Source organism: Balaenoptera acutorostrata, chromosome 5 (assembly GCF_949987535.1).
Source record: "Balaenoptera acutorostrata chromosome 5, mBalAcu1.1, whole genome shotgun sequence".
NCBI classification, from domain to species: Eukaryota; Metazoa; Chordata; class Mammalia; order Artiodactyla; family Balaenopteridae; genus Balaenoptera; species Balaenoptera acutorostrata.
Window position 1 is genome coordinate 113,840,696 of NC_080068.1, and position 24,164 is coordinate 113,864,859.

The 24,164-nt window shown below is 40.3% G+C and overlaps 1 protein-coding gene across 2 annotated transcripts in view; it reads right to left on the reverse strand.

Moving 5' to 3' along the window:
- Positions 1–3,443: 3,443 nt before the first annotated feature.
- Positions 3,444–24,164, reverse strand: part of CFI (complement factor I) — a 48,607-nt gene continuing 27,886 nt past the window's right edge. Inside the window, exons 10-17 of one of the 2 annotated variants that reach the window (XM_057546913.1) lie at positions 22,906–22,929; positions 22,721–22,741; positions 20,072–20,107; positions 18,133–18,236; positions 17,857–17,960; positions 14,426–14,703; positions 9,629–9,733; positions 3,444–3,730 (exon numbers count right to left, since the gene is read on the reverse strand). In XM_057546913.1, the coding sequence (XP_057402896.1) occupies positions 3,624–3,730; positions 9,629–9,733; positions 14,426–14,703; positions 17,857–17,960; positions 18,133–18,236; positions 20,072–20,107; positions 22,721–22,741; positions 22,906–22,929 (779 nt within the window). In that variant the 3' untranslated portion in view covers positions 3,444–3,623. Of the gene's footprint in view, positions 3,731–7,432; positions 7,850–9,628; positions 9,734–14,425; positions 14,704–17,856; positions 17,961–18,132; positions 18,237–20,071; positions 20,108–22,720; positions 22,742–22,905; positions 22,930–24,164 lie in introns of those variants that run through there. The other variant, XM_007191025.3, reaches the window with a different exon arrangement.

Below are 24,164 nucleotides of genomic sequence, written 5' to 3' on the forward strand. Positions count from 1 at the left end.
ACAGTATCCAGTCAAATCAAGGTGGCTTGCAGCATCTTAGTTCCCCCAGCAGGGATGGAACCCTGGCAGTGAGAGCGCAGAGTCCTAACACTGGACCGCCAGGGAATTCCCAAGGTCTCTTTCTGCCATCACGAGATGCCAAAGATTTTTTTTTCTTTAATTTTTGGACAGCACATTTCAACAGTTGGGAAAAGGAAACAGAATTCTTTTTTTTTTTTTTTTTTTTTTTTTTTTTTTAAGCTTCCTGGAGCTTTGGTTTTCTCATCTTTAAAGTTTGGATGTTGTACCAGATTACCTCTGAGGTCCCACCTAGCTCCACCAGGGGAACATTTAAACCAGGCTCGGCTCTTTCAGAGAAACTCACTGGTATGGGAATAAGTCTTCAGAAAGAAAAGACAGAATACTGTATAGTAATGTTACCTGGTTCCAGCCCTGTTATAGATGCCCCAAATCTCTCCTTTATACCTTTTCTGTATACATTTACTCCTTGGTGATCTCATCTAATTTCTTTACCCTAAATACAGCCTCAGCTCTGAGGATTCAGGTTTAGTCTTTTTTGTCTCATCTTTCCTTAGGGATTAAATTCTCAAACTCCATTTCCTCTGGCTGATAGAAATCTCTTTTTCTCTCAAACAAATCTCCTTTTCTACTGTGTTCTTCATGGAAATCACTGCCATCTTTCCAGAAAACAAGATTCTAAGTTTTATTTTCACATTCTTTTCATAATCAATCATTAGATATTTGTTCTGCTGTAATGATTCCAAGATTTACTTTTTCCTCTTAATTCCTGCTGTCAGATACCAGGGTATGGCATTGACCACAGGACCAGCTACGTGATTTGCAGGGCTCAGCACAAAGTAAAAATGCAAGGCCCCTTGTTCAAAAATTATTAAGAATTTCAAGGTGATAACGGGAGTTTTGAAAGCAAGTCTGGAACCCTCCTAGGTTCAGGGCCTTGTGCATTGGCACAGGATGCTTGCCAGTGAAGTCAGCCCTGATTGACCATATCACATAACTCCTAGATGACCCACTTTCATCTCTTCTTCCAAATAGTCAGCATGAAATGTTTGAAAGAGGCTTCTTTACAGGGCACTTTCATCTACTCAGCAAAACCTGTTATTATCGAGACAGACACTATTGGTTGCAAACCCACAGCTTCCAGGTCTCGCCTGCTAGCAAATGGCTAGTTTGTCTATATATACGTTGACTGTGGATGGACAGGAGCGGAAGTCAGGAAGCAAGTTAGGACATTATAAACTAGGTAAGATATTATTATGGCTTGGCCCAAGGAGGAAGCAGTGGAGGTGTGAAAAGTGGTCACGTTCTAGATGTAACTTGATGGTAGATCCAACAGGATTTACTGATGGATTGAATGTGGTGTAAAGGGAAAGAAGACTCAAGGATAACATGGAGGTTTTGGCTTAAACGGTTGGAAAGATAGAGAGTTCTTACCAGCTAAAATGGGGAGGATTCCAGAAGAAGCAGATTTCAGGGAAAATTTAGAAAATTAATTTCAGACATACCATGTTTGAGAAGCTTATACTGAATTTGTAGTTCAGAAGTGAGATAAGAGCTGGAAATAAACTTGGAAGTCATCAGCATAGAAATGGCTTTTAAGCCATGGGACTAGATAAGATCCTCTAAAAAGTGAGCATGTAAAGAGGAGCAGAACAGGGTCTAAGTCGTAGGAGGTCAGGTAACTAAGCAGCAGCAAAGGAGACTAAGAAGGAACAGCCAAGTGCAGCAGGAGAGTGCTACATTCCAGTGTGTCTAAGAAAGATAGAACCATCACTTCAGCGGGTGTGCAACAAGGTGAGGACAGGATGTTGGTCACTGGATTTAATAACATGTAGGTTATTGGTGAACTTCACAAGAGACATGTCCATGGAGTACTGGGGAAAAAACACAATTGTAGTTCCAGGAAGAAAAAATAGAAAGAGGAACTAGGGAAAGAAATTATGGTCAAAATTATCAAAACAAATTATGAAAATATAAAATATGCTGTTTTTGTGCTGATTCTTGTCTGAATGATTAAATGCCTTGGAATGGGAACTTCTGGGTGCCTGCAACTAGGCTGTGTTTTTTCTGTTTTTTTAAATTATTAATTAATTAATTTATTTTTGACTGTGTTGGGTCTTAGTTGCTGCACACGGGCTTTCTCTAGCTGTGGTGAGCGGGGGCTACTCTTCGTTGAGGTGCGCGGGCTTCTTGTTGCGGTGGGTTTTCTTGTCGCGGAGCACCGGCTCTAGGCACACAGGCTTCAGTAGCTGTGGCTCGCGGGCTTTAGAGCGCAGGCTCAGTAATTGTGGCACACGGGCTTAGTTGCTCCACAGCATGTGGGATCTTCCTGGGCCAGGGCTCAAACCCATGTCCCCTGCATTGGCAGGTGGATTCTTAACCACTGTTCCACCAGGGAAGTCCCTAGGCTGTGTTTTTTATAGAGAGCTTCCAAGTACAGTTATAAGCATGATCAGTCAGATACCCTTCTAAATACCCCTAATGATCTCTTCACTGGACATGGACATCATGGAACATGATGGTATTAATGAAGTAAGAATGCAGAATTTATTGGGTTTAATGTAACGTATTAACTCAGAATGCTTGGAAACTAGGATATTATGCAACCCTTTGTGTTGTGTGAAATAATGCAAAATCAACAAAATACAAATGATCAAGGGCAGTTTCTGTTTTTAGTCTTTTCCAACATCTCATTAAATGGCCTCAGCAGTGTTATCGTGATGAAAATAAATGCCACATGGTGAAACAATTCCAGCCATAATGATCAATCTTTACCCAGTGCTAAGGCTGGAAGGTTCGTTTCTATAAGAGGCTCAGATTAAGGCGAAATAAGTGCTAGGTTCCAGTCTCTGCCTTTAAGAAAGAAAGAAAAAAAAAAAAAAACCAAACTCAAAAAACAAACAAAAAACGCCCAATGGCTGAATAGCTTTCGAGCTGGGAATGAAGTGAAGGACAAGAAATGGCTGTATCAGATCTGTGAACAAGAGCTGGTTCCGTGATGTGTTGAAGGTAATGGCTCTTTGCTTGGGGAGGTCTACCATCAGACAAATCTCTCTGGGCTGCTGTAATAAAATGCCACAGACTGGGTGGCTTATAAACAACAGAAGTTTATTTCTCACAGTTCTGGAGGCTGGAAGTTCAAGATCAGGGTGCCAGCATGGTGGGGTTCTGGAGAAAGCCCTCTTCAGCGTTGCGACTGCTGACTTTTCGCTGTGTCCTCACATGGTGGAAGAGGTGTGGGATCTCTGAGGTCTCTTTAATAAGAATACTAATCTCATTCGTGAGGGTTCCAATCTCATGACCTAGACACCTCCCAAAGGCCCCACTTCCTAATACCATCACACTGGGTATTAGGATTTCAACATATAAATTTGGGGGCTTAACCTAAAACAATAAAACACCCAGTTATTTTACCAGCAAGACAGGTTTATTCTGGAGCAGCAAATAATTACATTTCAAGACATGCAACTATGGTGAACCACATGCAAGTCCACATGCAAGCAAAGGAGAGGAAACTTTTATAAAGGAGAAGGGGAAGTTGGCAGGGGCTGTTATAAACAAAAAGTCCATTGGAGAAAACTAGGAGCTTGAAGTATAGTAGCTTTTCATTGGCTGATTTGTGACAGTCTCTCATTGGCTGAGCTGTTGCCAGGCAAGGAGAAAATCTTTTTTCCTTCTGCTGGTGGTAGTAAAGTAGTGGTGTCAATTCCTGCTGGAAAGGCAAAGTAGTCTCTTCCTATTGGGATCTGTACTATTGATTGATATATGGAGTGGTATGTGCATGAGAGTTCGCCCTTCTAGCCTCTCAACTCCCATTTTAGTGAGGTTTCCCTTTGCTAATTTTCACAGGGGGATGCAAACATTCAGACCATAACAATCAGGAAGAGAGATTTTCAAGTGACGTTTGTGGTTAGAATGTATGATTACTTGGCACACAAAGAGGAAACACTGGAGAAGATGGAAAGGAACCTGCTTAGGTGAAATCGCAGGTTTTAGACCATCAGGATAAATTCAGGTGCGTGGTTTCTCTCGGTAGGGTTTCTGGCTACTTTCAAACCTCTGGTTGATTTTGAGCTTTATATTTCCTACTATTTGTCTTCCCTGGGATCCTATAGATAGCACAGCTTCAAAATATCCCTAACTAACTAAACCTACTTCTATTCCTTTCTTCCCTTTATTTCTGCAATCAGTGGCAACACCAATCACCCCATTATCGAAGAGAAAACCTGGGAATTATCCTAGACTTCTATCCCTCTGCCTAGTGCCCTACCTCTTCTGTCCCCAGATGTCATCTGTTTCACTCCTTAACATATCTAGAATTAGTCCCATTCTTTTTATAAGTGCCCTGCTTTGGTTTCTACATTCATCATTTTTCATTTGGATTACTCCTATAATCTCAACTCTCTTCCCTAACTCATCTCACTCCCTCCAGTATATCTTCCTCAATGCCTCCAGCATGAACTTTCCAGAGTGTTTCACTGGTGCCAGATCTTTGGCATGAGGCCCTCCCTGATCTGGCCTTTCCTCCCTCTCCAGCTCCTCAGCTGCGCCCTGGGCTCCAGTCATGCTGAATTGCTCTCTGTCCCCTTGATGTTGAGTTTGGCTCCTCAAGCCACAGGGCCTTTGCATTTGCATCTGCCTGGAAAGTTCTTCCATAATTCAGATTAAGCTCACCTCTGGGGAAGCCTTCTTGGACTCTTAAGGCTGATTTATGATTCTCCTATGAGGTTTCCTTAACATTGTACCTGGCAAAGTGACGCTTTATAATTTATTTTCCCATCTCCCTCATAAGATGGTGAGTTCTGAGACCAGGGTTAAATGAGATGATGACCTCCGTTTGTTGACTGCCTTCGGGGAAGACCATGCTAACTCACAGAAGCAGTGATGGCAAAGGGTCAAGCAGTAGTGTCCAATGCCCAGCCTCTGCAGTACAAGCTGTGCATAGATCCTTGGACCCAAGCTAGTGGCAGTGGGAATCTCTGATGAGTGGTCCTACAGTGGTCTTTGTAGCCTCCATCTTTCTGGCTTTTCTGGAGATTCTGTGAACTGCATGATATATTTGAATAAATCTATTTTTTTTTTCATTAAACCAATGCTATTGGCTTCTGTGGTGTGCAACCAGGAGCCCTCAAACAGACCTCTAAATTGGGAGAGCCCAGAAGTCAGGTCATCCCACTTTTGCTGCTCCTGGTCTCTGCCACACAGGGTCACTGTGGAGAAGCGGGCTCTTCACACTTCATGCCCCACCGTGATCCACTCTGCTGTGAAGGCTCCAGGTCTCGAGTCATTGTGCAGACTGGTCCTTCAAAGGGCCACGATGCTACTCCCTCCTAAGATCAGCTGAGGGTGCCCATATGCTGGGTTTCCCAGCTTGCAGCCCTTAGTACTCTTCTCTTTTTGCTCATAAACAGACACCTGCTAAAGCGCCACATGCTCCAGGTTTGCTGGGTCAGGACAAGGTGGTGGTTTTGAAATATGCCACACATTCTTTGACACCCTTCCCATCAAGAGATGGATTATATTTCTTCCCCTTGAACCTGGTCAGGTCTTTGTGATGGAAGTGAGGCTAAATGACTTTCCAGGCTAGGTATAAAAAGCCAGTGCAGGTTCCGCAGGTTTTCCTGGGACACTTTTTAGCTGCTATATAAGAAGCCTGGCAACCCCAAGTCACCATGTTGAGTGCCCATGTGGAAAGACCACATAGACAGAGATGCCTGAGAACCCCAGCTGTTGAGTCTCCCAGCCCAGGCACCAGACACGAGCCATGAGTGAAGAAGCCTTGGAGATGACCCTTGTCCCAGCCCCGTCTGATGGCAGCTGCATGAGAGGATGGAAGAACTGTCCAGCCAGCCCAGTCAATCCCCAGATGCAAGAGCAAAATCATAAAGAATTGTTATGTAAATCACTACTTTGGGGTTCTTTCTTTCACAGTTATAAGTAACCAAATATTCTCCTGCCTTCAATGACAAAAGGAATTAAAAATGGGCAGCATGGGAGGGGAGGAGGAGTTACTGCTTAATGTTTCAGGAGTTTCAGTTTGGGAAGATAAAAGATTTCTGGAGATGGTTGCATAAAAATGTGAATGTACTTAATGCCACTGAACGGTACAGTTCAAAATGGTTAAAATGATAAAAAAAAAACATTTTAATGTATATTTTACTAAAATTTTTAAAAGGAAAAAAATCTGGGCAGTGACTGATTTTGGAATATATGTAGAAATGGGCATTTGTATTATTAAAACAATTGGGCTGTATCCAGAACTGGACCCCAGGTTTTTTTTTGTTTTTTTGTTTTTTTCTTTTTACCTCAGGTTTTAAAGGTAATATTTATGTGAAAAATATACCTCTGCCTTCAGGATGATGATAGCTGTGCTTTAAAAAATAATAATAATAATAAAAGCAGTGAGCACTGTTTATGAACAAAGTGCTAGGGATGCTGATGAAAGGAAGCCAAAATCTTTCTTCTCCTGTGTCTTACAGTGTAGTGGGGCCAGTAGGCTGGTGAGTGAAGACGCAGACAATGAAAGCAGAATACGTTGGGTGATGACAAGTGCTACACTGGGATTAAGGCAGGCTCATGTGATAGAAAGAGACCGGGTGCCCACTCTACGCTGAGGCCATGGGGGATTTACTAAGGAGGGAGGAAGAGGTTTAAGAAGGGGCAGAGTTTGGGGTTGGCCTTCTTTCTTTGAAAATGCTCTTAGATATCCAGAAGGAGATGTTAAATGCTCAGGAGATACAGTCTGGAGTTCTAGGAAAGGTCAGGGCTGGAGACATGGATTTGTGCGCCGCTGGACTGTGGTGGGATTTAAAGCTGAATCTAGATGACACAGAATGAGAGAGGCGACCAGAAGGAAGAGGCTGGGAAGGAAGCTGAGACCAGCAGCCGGGGAGGCAGCAGGCCTCAGAGTGTGACGCCCTGAGGGGTTGACTGCGTAGTGCTGCTGCTGCGGGGCTGGGGGGAGGCGAACATGGCTTCCTGGCTGTGAGGTTTGGCACCAAGGAGGTCAGTGGTTGTGTCGTGGTATCTGTGGGGACGTTTAAAGAAAGGGTCAAGGAGAACTTGTGAAACAAGGAACTCAAAGTTTTCAAGAGCTCTGAATACTTAAAGAAGCAGAAAAATGGGACAAGAGCTGTGAGGTCCGTTATTTCCCTGTAACGGGTATCATGCCAAACATTTTACTTTAGCATGCAGCTTCATTTTCTCAAAATTCCGGTTTCCACTTTAAAAGTGGAAAATGAGACACAGAAAAGATAATAAATTGACCAGGGTCAAGCAAGGAGTAGGTGGTAGGGTTGGGGTTTGAACCAGGCTTATGTGAAGCCAATCCAACTAGCTAAACCTTTAGTACAGTCAATACAGCACTCCTGTATGAAGAGATCATTTAATCACATTTTCTAATAAATAAACTATGTATGCTTGACTAGAATATTTATTTGAGAATTGTACAGAATTCCAAAATGGCATAAACTTTGTAGAGACCTTTAAAAAATGTCCAATAAAATTGCCTTTATTTTTTTTCCTTGAAGAAGTACTACTTATGCAGTATCATTTCAATTAAAATGTAACTCCTGAGACAAAAAGAGTAGAAAGAAGAGAGAGAGCACAATGTTTTATACATTGTGCTGAGAAATACGAGACCTTCCTACATGAAGACTAATCCAGTCAAAATAATTGACCACTTTTGTGTAAACGCCTGGGAACTCTGAATTTCCACAGTTTTCACCCCAACTCACAACACCCCAAACATAAGTCACATCGTTGGCATCCTTACAGACTAAGGGGCCTCCAGAGTCCCCTTTACAGGCATCAATAGAACCATCATCTGTACCTGAGAAAGACCAAGGAAAAAGAAAATCACACATTTACTTCCATTTGTCTAGGCTGCCATGCCGACTTCCTGCCTCTTCCACCAATGCCTGTACTGACACTGACTTTCTTACACTTTCCTAACAGGCAATAACACATGCGCTCCCTTACAGAGCGGGCCCACGGACTTGTAGAGATGCAGGCTAGGAAATGCTGTGTCTTCTACTCATTCTCCAAGTTTAGCAAGTGCTTCCCCCTGCTTCCTCTACTTTGTGGAAGCATATACTATGATGAGATAGCAATCTGAAAGTAGCATCACAGGCTGAGTGGGAAAATAATAGGAGTACCTAGTGATCACTGAGTGCTTAATATGTATTAGTCATTCATTGTTTTAATCCTCACCACAACCCTATGAGAGAAGTATCATTATTATCCCTATTTTAAGATGAGACAAGACACAGAGAGGTTAACTAACTTGTCTAAGGTCATACAGCTAATAAGTGGCAGAGCCTGGACTTGAACCCAGGCAGCCAGACCTCGGAGCTTGTCCTCTTAACTGTGCTATTGCCCCTTGGTAGATTTTGTGCTATTCTCTCCTTTTGTCCTCTGTAATCCTGAACTCCATTTTAAGATGGGAGGGCACAGGAAATGGCCTGTTTACCTTCTTCTCACTCTTATGACTTTCTAAGATTTTAAATCACTGTATCCAAGAAGTTATAGGAGGTCAATAACTCTGCCTTTTTCTATAACCCACTATTTATAAGTGGTTTCAATAAAGTGTCCTAGGGCTTCCCTGGTGGCGCAGTGGTTGAGAGTCTGCCTGCTAATGCAGGGGACACGGGTTCGAGCCGTGGTCTGGGAAGATCCCACATGCCGCGGAGTAGCTGGGCCCGTGAGCCACAATTGCTGAGCCTGCGCGTCTGGAGCCTGTGCTCCGCAACAAGAGAGGCCACGATAGTGAGAGGCCCGCGCACCGCGATGAAGGGTGGCCCCCACTTGTCACAACTGGAGAAAGCCCTCGCACAGAAACGAAGACCCAACACAGCCATAAATAAATAAATAAAATTAATTAATTAATTAAAAAAAAAAAAAAAAAAAACCCTGTGCCTGTATTACCTCTTTAAAAAAATAAATAAATAAAAAAAAATAAAGTGTCCTAAATGCACTACCCTGGCTGGTACCCTGTCTTTGGGTCACCAACAAAAGAAGGGACTGCTGTAGTTGTGTTAGGTAGTGGCAGTAGCACCCCTGTGATCTTAAAGGAGAGAGTGGCAGGTATCGTGGGAAGCATAAAGGGATTTCCGAGGAGGGAGAATTTACTTCCAACTGGACGCATTTGAAATGAGATCATTTGGATTTTTACTTCGAAGTCTGGGTTTTGATCCCGAATATACCACTTCTTGTCTGTAAGACTTGGGCAACTTATATAACTGCTCTGCATCTCACTTTCCTCATCTATTAAGATCACCAAGGTTGCAGATGAGGAAACTTGCTCAAGGTCACACATGTAGTAATTGGTAAAAACCGGAATGTAAACCCAGGCAGTCTGGTTCCAGAGGCTGTGCTCTTAATCACCTTGCTAGACTGCCACATAATGGCTTAAGGAAGATTTTTCCTCTTGGTATTAGACTGTGGAACTTGAGCTGAGGCAAAGGGACTGAAAACGTTTGATGATGCAACAGCCAGAGAGAGGCCAAAGGAAAGAGTTGGAGGCCCAGATAAAGGGGGTGACTCAGTGGGGAGGAAAAACATGTTTGGTTAGTGCGTTAGAGACATCTCTGAGAAGCCTCTCAGTGCTTACCTGCACACTCCATTTCTTTTTCGAAGTAGCGACCTGGGTAGAACTTAGAGCAGTTTGCTATTAGGTGAACTTCACCCCACTTAAGTGAATAGACTTTTTGGTTATCTAAACAAAGAGAGAAAACAAATAGACATTTTGAAGTTACAAATGAGAACTCTAAGTAAGTATTTACTTTCATAATTTAGTAAACCATTAGGAACATATAAGAATATATATTTTCTTTAATACATATGTAAACTTATGAGGATAACTGATTAGCAAACTTAGTCATACAACTGCTGGTATCCCCAGTTTCTAGAATTGTCTTTCTAAAAATAGTCAAAGGGCATTATTGAACATCTGGCCTGGGTACTGTGAGATGAATAGGATAGACTCCTTCCACTCTGGTCACTGAGTCCAGTGGCAGGGGTGGGGGATGGTTAGAAATCTGTTATCAGCTTATGTAAATAGCTCCTGTCTTCTTACAGTCCCTTATTTCCTTGAAAGTGCTTGTTAGAGTGAAAACAACTTTTTAATATAAGAATTTAAGATGAAGGAAGTACATATGAAGTTACCAGTATCTATGTGTTTTTGTGTCTGTGAGGAACTCTATCTCCTAAATGATTTGAAAGCGATTGAAAGAGGATTTAGGATTTCCTTTCCTTTTAAGTCACAGATTTGGGACTTGAACTTGGTCCAAGGAAAGAGAAGGACCAGGTGCGGTTGCTGATTGACAGTCCAGGGAAGATGAGAAAAACCTAAGAACACAGGGTGAGATGTCTCAGGTATAAGGAGTGAACTTTTGCCCTGTCTCCCCTCTTCCTTTCTCGCAGCTTGCAGCAATTTTTATGTGCTCTAAGAGGGCAGGGGCTAAGCCTGATTCATTCACTGCTGCACCAGCACCCAGCCTCATGCTAGCACAAATCAGTTACTTAATAAATATTTATGTAATTAATGCAGGAACTCAGTAATTCTATTATACACTAAATATTTTATGCCAAATGACTTGGCTCCTCAATTAATCTCTAAACTACCTGGGGACAGAGACCTCTTGCTTATCCTGAGAGGACACCGCCACAGACCCTAGCAGTGTATTGAGCACGTAGTAGTTAACTGGAGGACTAATATTCTTCTCTTCTGGGAAGCAGAGGAAGAAACGAATCCACCAATGTATGTAGCAAATCAGGAAAGAGTTTTTTTCTCCTTCAACTCCTACTTCAAGTTAGTCTTAAGATGACTACCTTATTCAGGATAACAGCTTTTCAAAAATTAGTAATTTATTATTTCCCCTAACTCAGGATAAGCCTTCAAAAACTGGGAGCTCTTGTAACATGTGAGTGATTTTTAAGACTCGGGAGATTGCTTCCTCCCCTGAACTCTTGTTTTGTATGCTTCTTGAAGCCTCCGTCACGTTCTGCTGTCTGGTGGTGGCATTCACGTCTGATGGCGCCTTTGTACTGTAAGTCCCTTGAGAGCTGGCCTTTGCCATCCCACTTTGTAGCCTCAGCACCTCTTGTTTGTTGGCTGCGTCCATATTTTTCATCAGTGAGATCTTAGCACTTTAGCCTTACTATCTTGCACTCACAGAAAGGGCTCAATAAATGTGTTGAATCACATTTGATTAATAAATAAATCAGTGCATAAGAATATATCTACTAGTTTATAGAAAATATATGGAATAGAAGCACATGTTAAATGCCACATCAAGGATACAATCATCCAAACTCAAGGTGTGGAAATTCTAAAATAAGAATGACCCAGTTTCATTGAAAATAAATACGTTTTAAATGAAACGAAGAGGTAACTGTTCTAGATCAAAAGAGATTTAAGAAAAATAGCCACTGAATGCAATGTGTGGACTTTGTTTGGATCCCAATGGAAATAATCTGATAGTAAAAATTTTTTGTAAATAATTAAGGCACATTCAACACAGCTGGTTATTAGACGATATTACAGAATCATTTTTATTTTGTTGGGTATGAAGGGTGTTGTGGTTTTGTTTTTGTTTTTTAAGTCCTTACCTGGTAAAGATGTATACTGGAGTATTCATGGGTAAAATTACATGATAGCTGGGATTTGATTTGATATGCTCCAGGAAAAAATAAGTGCATGTGGGGGAATATGTTGAAAAGCTCCTGATTTGTCATTCGGATCCTTTCTCCACCCTTCAATGCCCTGCCTTCTGCCCTGAGAGCCTGAGCTGGAGGGATTGCCTCCATAGGAATGCCTTCACCTCTGGCTTCCAGCTGCTTTCCAGCAGAGGACTCCAGCAGAGGGAAGAAGGGAAGGAGAGAGGATAGTGAGATTGGGGCTGGCTATAACCTTCAACCCAAGGTCATTACTTCTCTCAAGGTAGCCTGCTTTACCTAAGACTCTTTCTCCTTCTGGTAACTTCTCCTTCACCTTATACCTTCAGATCTAGGAAAGGTCTCAGTTTTGGTACTGTTAGTCCTGGGTTCCTGCATAGCCCTTGTGGTTCCCCAACCTCCCACCTACATCTTTGTTATTAACTCCTTTATGAATAAGCTTTCCTAATTATCCTATTGTGATTGTGATCAGTTTTCAGGGAGCTAAAACAAGAATGGTGGAACGTTGATAACTGTGAAAACTGCGTGAGGAAAGGTAGGTTTATTTTACTTTTATCTCTACTTTTGTGAGTACATGTGAATGTACATAATAAAAGTTTTTAAAAACAGAACATGGAATTCCCTGGCTGTCCAGTGGTTAGGACTCTGCGCTGTCACTGCCAAAGACCAGGGTTCAATCCCTGGTTGGGGAACTAAGATCCCACAAGCCACAAGGTGCAGCTAAAATAAAATAACATAAAATATTAAAATGTTGATATTTAAAAAAAAACAGCCAAGAGGCACATGAGAAGATGCTCAATATCACTAATTATTAGAGAAATGCAAATTGAAACTACAATGAGGTATCACCTCACACCGGTTAGAATGGCCATCATCAAAGAATCTACAAACAATAAATGCTGGAGAGGGTGTGGAGAAAAGGGAAACCTCTTGCACTGTTGGTGAGAATAAAAATTGGTACAGCCACTATGGAGAACAGTATGGAGATCCCTTAAAAAACCCGAAAAATAGAGCTACCATATGATCCAGCAATCTCACTCCTAGGCATATCCGAAGAAAACCATAATTCGAAAGAATACATGCACTCCAATGTTCATTGTAGCACTATTTACAATAGCCAGGACATGGAAGCAACCTAAATGTCCATAGACAGAGGAATGGATAAAGAAGATGTGGTACATATATACAATGGAATATTACTCAGCCATAAAAAGAATGAAATAATGTCATTTGCAGCAACATGGATGGACCTAGAGATTGTCATACTGAGTGCAGTAAGTCAGACAAAGACAAATATCACATGATATTGCTTATATGTGGAATCTAAAAAAATGGTACAAATTAACCTATTTACAAAACAGAAATTGAGTCACATGTAGAAAACAAACTTATGGTTACCAAGGGGAAAGGGGAGGGAGGGGATAAATTGGGAGATTGGGATTGACATATAACCATAATTTATGGTTACCAAGGGGAAAGGGGGTGGGAGGGATAAATCGGGAGATTGGGATTGCCATATGACATAGTAGACATATAAAGTCTACTATATATAAAATAGATAACTAACAAGAACCTAATGTATAACACAGAGAATTCTATTCAATACTCTGTAATGACCTATATAGGAATAGAATCTAAAAAAAGAGTGGATATATGTATATGTATAACTGATTCACTTTGCTGTACAGCAGAAATTCACACAACATTGTAAATCAACTATACTCCAATAAAAAATGTAATTAAAAAAAAGAACGAATATAAGGACATAATACTTTCTGGATGAATTGATTACTAATAAAATTTTAGTATTTTGTAAATCTTGGGTTTTCAAACATACCACAAATCCAGGTTCATTTACATGCATATTTTATACTTTTCAATATGGCAATTATAAAGAATGTGTTGGAATAAGAGTCTATCAGACTAATGCAGTGAAGTTATTTACAAAGAGAGTTTAAGAGGTCAAAAGGAAGCTAAATTTCTAGGCTGACTTCGAGATGAAGGGAAAAGCATTGCCTAAATTAATTATAATCTATCTCCAATTTAGCATGTTTTTCTAATAATTTGTCCCTAAGGGTCTACATCTCTTATTCATATGAATTTTCCCCTCAAGTCTTCTTAGAAGCTCAAAGAATGAATTCTTTATGTTCTCTTTCTCTTTGTGGGATGTGGAGGTGTGAGGCATGGAGAATAGGGGAGGGCAGCGGAGAGAGCTGAAGGGTTGTGGGATCACTGACTCAGCATATACTATGACTATCCCTTTGAAAACCTTTTTATCTTTCATCCATATCATTCCAACAAATCCAGAAAGTCCATGCTATATGTCCCCCGTCACTCTATTTTTTTCTTGGTGAATGGTTACCCCTCAATGTACATTCTGTATCACAGAGTATAGGTATCCTTTGAAACTCTAGGTCAGGATCAATTACCTAATTTGCAGAACCAAGTGAAAATTGAAAATGTGAGGTGGGACCCCTGCAAAAATTATTAAGAATTTCTTGATGGTGACAATAGTGCATTACACCAAGCACAAGGCTCTTCGGTGCCCAGAGCCCAGGGTGCTGTGCAACCACACAGGTCCTATGCCTGTGAGCTGGCCTTGGCTGGACATTCACTTTTCTGGATTTGATGGAATGTTTCTCTCTGAACACTAGGAGATTGGCTCCTATGCATTTCTATTCCTATTCATTTTTCAGCCCCTGGATTCTGATTAACAAACTGTAAAACATACCTTTTTCTCGACCCCAGCCAGAAACGATGCATTTATCATTAGGTTGAAATAGATAGGGAGACCAGGGGACACAGGCAGGGACGGAATGAGGCAACACACATTCTTTTCGGCTTGGGTGTTTTTTCATTTCAATCAAAGCTATGTCATTTTGGTAGGTGGCTCCATTGTACTTATCGTGGATAATAATTTGATTTACCAACTGAACAGCTATCTGAGAGTCAGGTTTTATCAAGTCTGTAAATGATGTCCATATTTGGTAACGACGAATTTTGCTGATTCTGTAACACAAAGGAAAAGGGAAATAAATATATTGAGGAAAAAAAAACAACTCTCGGGCTTCCCTGGTGGCGCAGTGGTTGAGAATCTGCCTGCTAAGGCAGGGGACACGGGTTCGAGCCCTGGTCCAGGAAGATCCCACCTGCCGCGGAGCAACTGGGTCCGTGAGCCACAACTACTGAGCCTGCGTGTTTGGAGCCTGTGCTCCGCAACAAGAGAGGCCGCGATAATGAGAAGCCCGCGCACCGCGATGAAGAGTGGCCCCCGCTTGCCGCAACTAGAGAAAGCCCTCGCACAGAAACGAAGACCCAACACAGCCATAAATAAATAAATAAATAAATAAAGTAGCTATTAATTAAAAAAAAAACTCTAAATTGGACTTCTGATGCTTCATCTTTAAATTCTCCCTTTTTAAGGAAGTTTTTCATTTTCCCGGATTTTTTTTTTTTTTATCTTTGCTGTCATGAAGCAGTGCAACTAAATTTTCTTAGGACAGAATTAAAGTCCATGGGTAAATGAAGAGAGGAGTAGTTCATCTAACTGCTCAATATTAGGGACATAAAGATCTTACTAATTACCAGATATGCCAGAAGTAGAATGAGTTGGCTGCCTCTGAAGTAAGAGCACCGGCACTGAAGGTGTTTAAGCAGAGACCAGAGAGCCTCTAGCAAGAAACGTGCTTGAGGAAATAGGGAGTCAGAGCACAGAACCCCAGAGGTTCCCAGGGTGAAGACCACAGCACTCATCATTCTGACCTTTAAAACTGACTTCATCCTAACTTTGCATTGTATTTATTTGCTCACAAGCCTTTCTTCCTGTTTGTGCTACCTGAAGTCAAAGATAGGGTCTTATCATCTATAGATAGATGCCTGTGTTGAGTATTATACCTGGAACACAGCAGCTGTTTTAGAATTTGGTTGAAATGGTGAATGGGCTAAATATTGCCTGTCCCAATGCCTCACTCTATTTTCATATCAATTTTCACCTCGTGGTTTCCAGCAAATTGGGTATCTACCATCACTTTCTCAGGGAATCACCTTACAGTTAAACAGTGATGTCCTAGGAACTAATGAGTGTTCAGGATGCTTTTATTTAAACTTAGAGTTCCAAGAATGCTGTGCTTCATATTACTTTTGGTTGTTTTTCAGGATCAGAGGTCCTGAATATTGTTTAATGTTTAACTGTTGATCCATTCAATTTACTTAACAAATATTTAGTGTGTACCTACTATCACCAGGCACTGTGTTAGCCACTGGGATGCAGAAATGAGCAAATCAGAAATAGTTTCTGCCTTCATGGAACTCAGGGTCTAGGAAAGGATGCAGCATTAAATGGATAATCACACCAATGAAGATATGTATTCTACTGTAAAAAGTGAGAGGAACTCACAGCACATGGGTTCTGAGAACATATCAGGAGGGCTTAGACTTTAGGGAGTCGGGGAAGGTTCTCTGAGGAAGTGAGGTTTGAGCTGAGATCTGAATAACGAGTAGCACTAACTAGGGAAACAAGGCAGGAAAGATGCTTTCAGGCATGGGAAACCATATGTGAAGGTCTCTTTGCAGCAGGGAGCAAGGTACACTTGAATAACGGAAAGAAGGCCAGAGCAGGTGGAATAGGGGCAAGAAGTGACGCTGTGGGGCAAGACAAGATCGGCAAAGGTAAATAGGGGTCACATCACTTGGGGCCTAATGAGCTGTGTTAAACATTTTGTTTAGTTTTTTATCCCAAGAGGAATGCAAAGCCGTCGAATTTTAAGTGGGAAGTGGTCAAACCAGGTATGGAACTACTACTCTTGCTGCACAGTAGGCAATGGATAGATGGGGGCAGCACTGGGCAGAGTGACTGTGGGTAAGCCAATTCGGAATCGGTTGGTATAATCCAGGAGAGAGGCGGGAGCAGGGTAATAGTGGAGATGGAAAGAAGTTTTGAGAATTAAATAATTGGAAATTAAAGATGCCATCTGGAGTTGGTGATATACTCGCTGAGCTATGGTAGGGCTGAGGGAGTGAAGTGCGAAGATTTTTAGATTTCTGCCCTGTGTAGCTAGATGAATGGTGTTGTCATTTGCTGAGATAGGGAACACTGGGTCAGGACCATATCTGGGGGAAGGGGCATATCATGAGCTCGGTCTTAGACCTTTTGAATTTGATTTACTTCTGATAGAGCCAAGATAGTCAGTGTACTGTAGGGTCAGGGTTGGAGAAGATGTCTAGGCTGGAAATATCGTTGTGTCAGCATACGGTGGTATTTTAAAGTACAGATAATTTTAGGAAGAAGAAGTAAGAAGAGAAGAGGAAGGCGGGATACACCTTGAGGAACTCAGGTATTTCACGTAAGCAGTAATGCTCAGTCACTGGAGGAGGAAGCTGCAGAGAAGGCAGAGAAGGTGTGACCAGAGAGGTAGGTAGAAAACCAGGAGAGTGTTGTGTAACAGAAGCCAAGAGAAAAGGGTCATTCAGAAGGAAGAAATTAGAGTTGGTGCATTTCTCCAATCCATGAGAATTTTTATGGGTGTCATTCAGCAGATTTCCTATCTCTCTCAACTTTGGGTCACCTGCAGATTTTCTAAGCAGGCCTTCATCTAAGTTACTGTCAGATACGTTGAACTTGATTTTACCCTGGCTCTGCAACTGACTTGTAGTGTTGCTTTAGCCAAGTTATGTAACTTCTGGTCTCAGTCTGCTTATCTAGAAAATGGGAGGAATAATATTTACCTCTTAGGACTGTTAAGAATATTAAAACAAAATAACATATATGAAAGTGCTGGACACAGTATCTGGTCTGTAAGAGGTGCTCCATAAATGGTGTTTCATTCATTCTAAAGGTCATAACTGAGGGCAGAATTCTGAACCTGTTCTCCAAGCTGACCCTGATCCATGCAAATGAGCCAAGTGAAATAACTTGGTACCTACAGGTTTGATCTGCCCTTGCCAGCTGGGATCAACAGTTTGGTCTGAGGGGAACACAGTGGGTTCTGGGGAAGTGGCCTCTGGGATCCCGATCATGAATATCAGAGGGCGTTTAGCAGATAATAGAGTGGAACTTGTCAATGACTTTTCTTATATATGTTTTTATTTATCACCTGCCACAATCTCTATTACCTAATTTCATTGTTTCAGGAAATCCAGCATCTACTGGAGATATTTTTTTACCTGACACAATGTGCAGCAGTCAGAATCCAACAGCCACCGATATAAATTCCTCCACAGTTGATTTTCTCATCTTCCTTAATTGCCACCTGCCATGGGAAGTCTCCCTGTAAAGACATTTGTGTGGTCACTGCCATCCTCCCAGACAGGTGGCTCGAAGATATTTCCATTGCAAGACTCTCAGTCTCTTGTAATTACCACATTCCACCCCCACGTTTATTTTTTCAAACTTGGGCTGCTCCTGGGAAAGTGACATTATAACTTTTTGTGTGGGTTTACCACTTTTGCCGGCTTTCCTCCTATGACTCGTTTCCTTCGAATGTGCGTGCTGTTTTTAACTCCACAGGATAGTTTAGGGAAAAACGATTTTATCCGTCTTCTCTCTTTAAGAAAGGAAGAGATTGTATCATTATGATTTTGAAACCATTACCTTCTGGGCAAACTTCTTGATTATCTATGCCATAAAAACAGCAGAGTCACAGCTAATATGAAACAGACCAGATTCATTAGTAAATTATTTTGGATGCTAAACTGTGCTATTCACCTTGTTGAAAAATTCTGGCTTAATATTAAAATTGGCTTGATTCTCTGAAGTTCTGCCCAAGCTGGAGTAGTGGCAGAAAGAGCCTGCCTGAGGGGTTAAACATTTACCAGCCTCTGGAATATAAGAGAAGCCACATGCCCAGGCATTACTACCATGACAGTTCAGGATGGGGGTCACATGCAGAACTCCAGCTTCTTACTTTCATAGTTTTTACTTTCTAGAGGCTGTTTATATGGGACTCTTTTCAATAATATTAACATTAATGATGTTAATGTTGAGTACTTTCTATCTGTCAGGCCCCATGCTAAGTACTTTGTATATAACTTATATCATTTAATCATCATATTAAGCGGTAATGTGCCAGGAATCCCTGGACAATCCAGGATCAGTGGGCTGGGAGGGGGGTTGTGTTTTTAGCCACTTGACATGTGATGATATTTCCTTTCTCTGTGAGCACTCAGACAAGGCACGTTTGTCACTGGGAGACATGGTAGAGCAAGGCTTAAGACATGAATTTGCAATAGAATTCATGACAAAGGAAGAAAGTACAAGTATAAGATGCTCTTCTTATTCTCTCACTCTATTTTATCATGTCACAAAAATTTCTGCAATCCCAAATGAGAAAGGAAAATTAATATCACTCTCAATTACTTTGAACATATAAGAAGGAGGTAGGTCCTCAAGGGAGAGAAGTTGTGAACAAACGTGGATAAAAGATTTTGGGGGGAGTCCCATCCATCCTAAGAACTGTGTTGGGGGAAGAGTGTGATGATAAATTTTAAATTTCTGCTTGGACCTTTGAAAGAAGTGGGACCCCACCATTTGAGGACTATGAAACCAGCTTGGGTAGTATCTGAAAATTAATGTTACCTTGAGTAGAAAATAAAGGGCCTTTGCTGGAAATCCCTCTAACTGATATCTGTAGCTTTGAGATCTAAATCTTTCACTCATTGCCTGATTTTAAAAAAATTGATAGTTTTTGGGCCTGGCAATTGGAAGGGAGTCTTACATGAACTTCAGTTTTTAAACCTCCTAAAATAGGGAGATACTTCATTCCTAATTTGCATTTGAGCTTGTTACTCACCTAAGGTCACACAACTAACAGGTAACTGAGTCAGGATTTAATACAAGTCATTCTGACTCAAAAGCTCTTATCAGTTACTGTCTTCCCAGAAACTTAATACTTTAATTAAATTTGGCCCTCAGTGCAGAACTGGCCAAGATACAGATCTTCACACACCTCCTGTGATCATGGTTTAAAATATTGCAAAAGAGCAGGTTCCTTCAATTAACATCTATTATTTTTCTATTTAAAAATGTATGTCCTGGGTCACACTTGAAATCTGGTTGTTTTTGACAAAACTGACCTAACAAATCTCATAACAAATAGAAAAATCCTTTGTAGGACAAGAGTGTTGTTTTCATTTCAAAACTAGCCATATGAATTAACCCATTTTTAAAAGCAGTTCTCAAGAAGTATTTATGCTTGTTTTTCTTAAAAATGATAAGGAAAGTAGTAATGTTATTTTTTTCTATTTAAGTTGATATCAAAGCTAATTGTTGCTTGAATCAATTATATTGCATATATGCATACATACTCACACACACGCAAATGACATTAAAATGCAAATTTAACCAGTGAAGCACCAGTAAAAAAGAATAATGCTAACTTACCTGCATCCATATCAGCAGTCAACATTTCTGTTTCTTCTATAATCAAACAAAAGTTCCAATGTTTAATATTGTGTTTATAGTAAGAATTAAATCATTAAAATCATTTAAACTTTGATAATAATTATCTGTCTAAACCTTGTCCTACCTTTAAAAAGGACAGTACAAAATCTTATTTCCTTTCTATAGCTAGGTAATTGTGAAGGCTCAAGATGAACTATGTAAGAAAATTTTCAGGCACAAACTGGAGGTGTCTGTTGGCACAAGTGAATGGTTAGACTCATGGTGCTGCAGAGTTCTGCATTTAGAGCAGGCGAAATGCCCGGTTCAGAGAAGAAAAGCATCTCTTTCAACTCTGCATTTGCAAGGTCTTTATATAAGGTAGGGAGCAGTTATAGACACCGACCGAAATAGTTCTGAGCTGACATTAAAAAGGGTCTTCTCATTTTGTATATATAATAAGGCACCTCTTAACAGGGGTCATGCAATGTTTAATTGGTTTCAGTATTAGGCATAGTTATTATTAGTCATCTGGGATGCAGAAGTCAAAAGTTAAACAAAAAGAAAAACAGAAACACATTCTCTCTTCTTCCTTTTTTTCTCTTAGACCTTTGCTTGAAGTTATATGGGATGATTCCATCTTCACTCTGCTGTCCTAGAACATTTCAGTCATGGATAGGATCATCATTTCTTTGACCTGAGGATCCAAAGGTGAATTCCCGCAACATGTTGTTCTGTCTTGGATGAGGTTGCAGCCCAGAGGGGCAATGTTACTTTGCTGCAGCAATCCTGCGTTTTATCACTGGATTTCCCAACTTCTTTTTGGGTGAGACATACCTGTATCTGTTATGCTACACATCTAGGTTATTTTCTGCTCAGAGCTTTCACAAAAGCAACAACATGAACCAAAGAGAAGACTTCATATTAAATGCTCAACAAAGGAAGATGGGGAAAGCCCAGTGTAGCTGAGATATACTGGATATTAGAAGAGCAGCATAAAACTCCAAAAGCACAGACTGTAAGAAAAACAATCAATGACTTTGATTAAATAAAGATTTAAACATTTAAAGATTAAATTTAATCTTTAATCTTGGCTAAAGTTAATAGATGGGTGACAGAATGGAAGAAGGTATTTGCATGTCTAAAACTGAAAATGGATTAATATCTAGAATGCGACAAGAAAGAAGACTGCAGCCCCAATATGAAATGAGGCAAAAGATGTGAACTGGAAAAAGGACAGAAGAAAGAAAAGGAAGAGGAAACTCAAAAAGCTAGTATGCATATGAAGAGAAACCCAAAATCACTGGTTATGACAAAAATTCAAATTAATAAACAATGCCATATCACTTGAGAGTATGAGGCTAGCAAAATTAGAAAGCTGCATAGTACTAAGTGTTAGTGGGTTTGAGGCAAGCCCTTGGGTGTTGTCGGTGGAGGTGAGGACCACTCTGCCAGAGAACGAGCAGGCACTAGTTTGTCAGATTAAGTAGAGGCATACCCCAAGACCCAACAATTCTTGGCCCAGCTAGATGTCTCAAAGAAATCCTCCCACACATCCTTAAGGAGAGGATATTCATTGCACTGTGAGTGCCGGCTGAGAGTCCATTACTGTCACTTGTGAAAGATGAACACCGCAGTGTTTTATCATGTGGCAGTCAGAAGCAACAGATTAGATGGAAACAACGCAACATGGACAGATCTTAAAAACGTAACGCTTTGTGAAAAGATAAAAAGGAAATATAAGATCTAGAACACAATACTATGTGAATTACAAATGTATGCTCACAAGATAACAGTACACACTGGATAAGAATGTATACAAACAAAAAGACATACACATTAAATCACATTAAAATGGTTGCTTATGGGGAATGGGAGTAAGGTACAGGAATAAAGGAGAATAAATAAAGCAAGAGAGGGGGCTTGCCTGGACAGAGATGATCACGTGCAATGAGCTGAGGAATATCACTAAGTCATCTCTTTGCCCCTGAGGGCTGAAACTAGCAAGGAAGGAAGGACAAGAAGGAGGGAAGGCGAAAAGGAATAAAGAAGAGGAAACAAACAAACAAAAACAAAACAAAACAAAAAGGACAGCAGCCTTGGAGGGCAAAATGACAAGAGGGATGGAACACAAAGAAATAGTTGAAATTGCCATTTAGAACAGGGCTGATCTTGAGCATATAAAAGTCACTCAGGAACCCTAAGGAGGACCGTAAACTTTTAGTAGTCATTTTATATGAATAATGAAGAAAGGGATGACCCTGAAGAGCTGGAAGATTTCGGGATATCTTTTACAAAAGTAAATAAGAAAATACCTGTCATAAAAAGATGTTATCTTTCCTCTGGTGACAATTTCTTCAGGAGCTGCCTTGGTTTTGGGGAAAAAGCAAAGGAAGAGAAGGGTATTTGGCAGAGGTGAAATGTGCAGGGAATGCGCCTTGGGTGGTTTTTGACTAGCAGGCTGTGAACGGGGAGTGTGAGAATGAAAGTTTACCACACTGTGGGGGGAAAAGGCCACTGTGCCTAAACAAATGTTAAAACTGGTTATGTCATCCTCAGTTAATAGTTACCTTAAAATATAAGATAACAGCAGTGCTCGCTTGTATTTTGTTTCAATTCTGCAATATCCCGAGAATTTAATAAATTTTTTACCTTGAGCTGTACGTAAAGCACCTGAAAAAAAACAAAATCAAAAAAATTACCACAGCAAAGGATAATTTTTATTTGGAAAATAAATGCATACCATTTCAAGCTAGAACACCTTATTCTTCTTCTCAATTTTGTAATATAAATTTACAAAATTTATTTATTTAAATCTATTGTAAAAATAGATTTACCTTTAATTTCAGGATGTCCAGTTCCTAAAAACAAAACAAAAAACTCACTGTAGCAAAGAGATCATTTTCACTTGAATTAAATATACACTAATCATTAATATTTCAGTAATAGTGTAACAACTTTAATATTTACAAAAAGATAAAAGGGAACCACAGTATGCCATTTTTTGTGGGCACAACAAAATACTTTGATTTTTAATACTGCCTAACAAATGTTTCATCTTACATTTAAACACACACCAGTTTCACCACAGCAAGGAAATCATTTTAACTTGAGTTTTAAAAAGAGATTCGTATTTTAGATATATTTGAATACATATCCAACAGCAGACTTATTATATAGTTAAACAAAATTTATTTACTCTTTTTAACTTATATTAATAAAAAGTGGGTTTATAAAGGATAAATGAAATTAAGGTATACTCCAAACCTCCCTTGGTTTAGTGATTCTGATCTGTTCCCTGAAAGGAGAGATCAATGAATATATTAATATATTTATTTCACATCTCTGCTCTCACTTGCTCTTTCTCAGAGAGGGAAAAATTCGAATCATTATTGAAATACAAAGCGGAGCTCACTCTAAAGATGGATAAACTGAAGTAACAATGACAGTTGACAAAATGTATTTTTGATATGGATTCAAGAAATTAATACTAAAAGTAAGCTTTATGTTTTAGTTATTCCCTTGCAGTAGGATTCTTTTTTTTTTTTTTTCTGATAAACTAACAAATTCTGAGGAGGAGGAGAGGGAGGGAGAGGGGAAGAAGAGGAGGAGGTGGAGAGGAAACCCAAAATATTATTATACTGAAGCAGTGAAATCAAACTGTAGAGCTTCAGAGAGAGACAAATACGGTATGGTTTCACTTATATATGGCATCTAAAAAATCCAAACTCATAGAAAAAGAGGTCAGATCTGTGGCTACCAGAGGCAGGGGTTGAGGGCTAGGGGATTGGGTGAAGGTGGGGAACTGGGTGAAGGTGGTCAAAAGGTACAAACTTGCAGTTAGGAGGTAAATAAGCACTGGGGCTAGTGACATCACCAGCATGGTGACGATAGTTAACACTGCTGTATGGTATACTTGAAAGTTGCTTTGAGTAAATCCTGAAAGTTCTCATCACAAGGAAAAAGAATTGTAACTATATGAGGTGATGGATATCAACTAAACTTATTTTGGTGATAATTTTGCAATAAATGAGTCAAGCTCATGCTGTACACCTTAAACTTCTACAGTGTTGTATGTCAATTATATCTCAGTAAA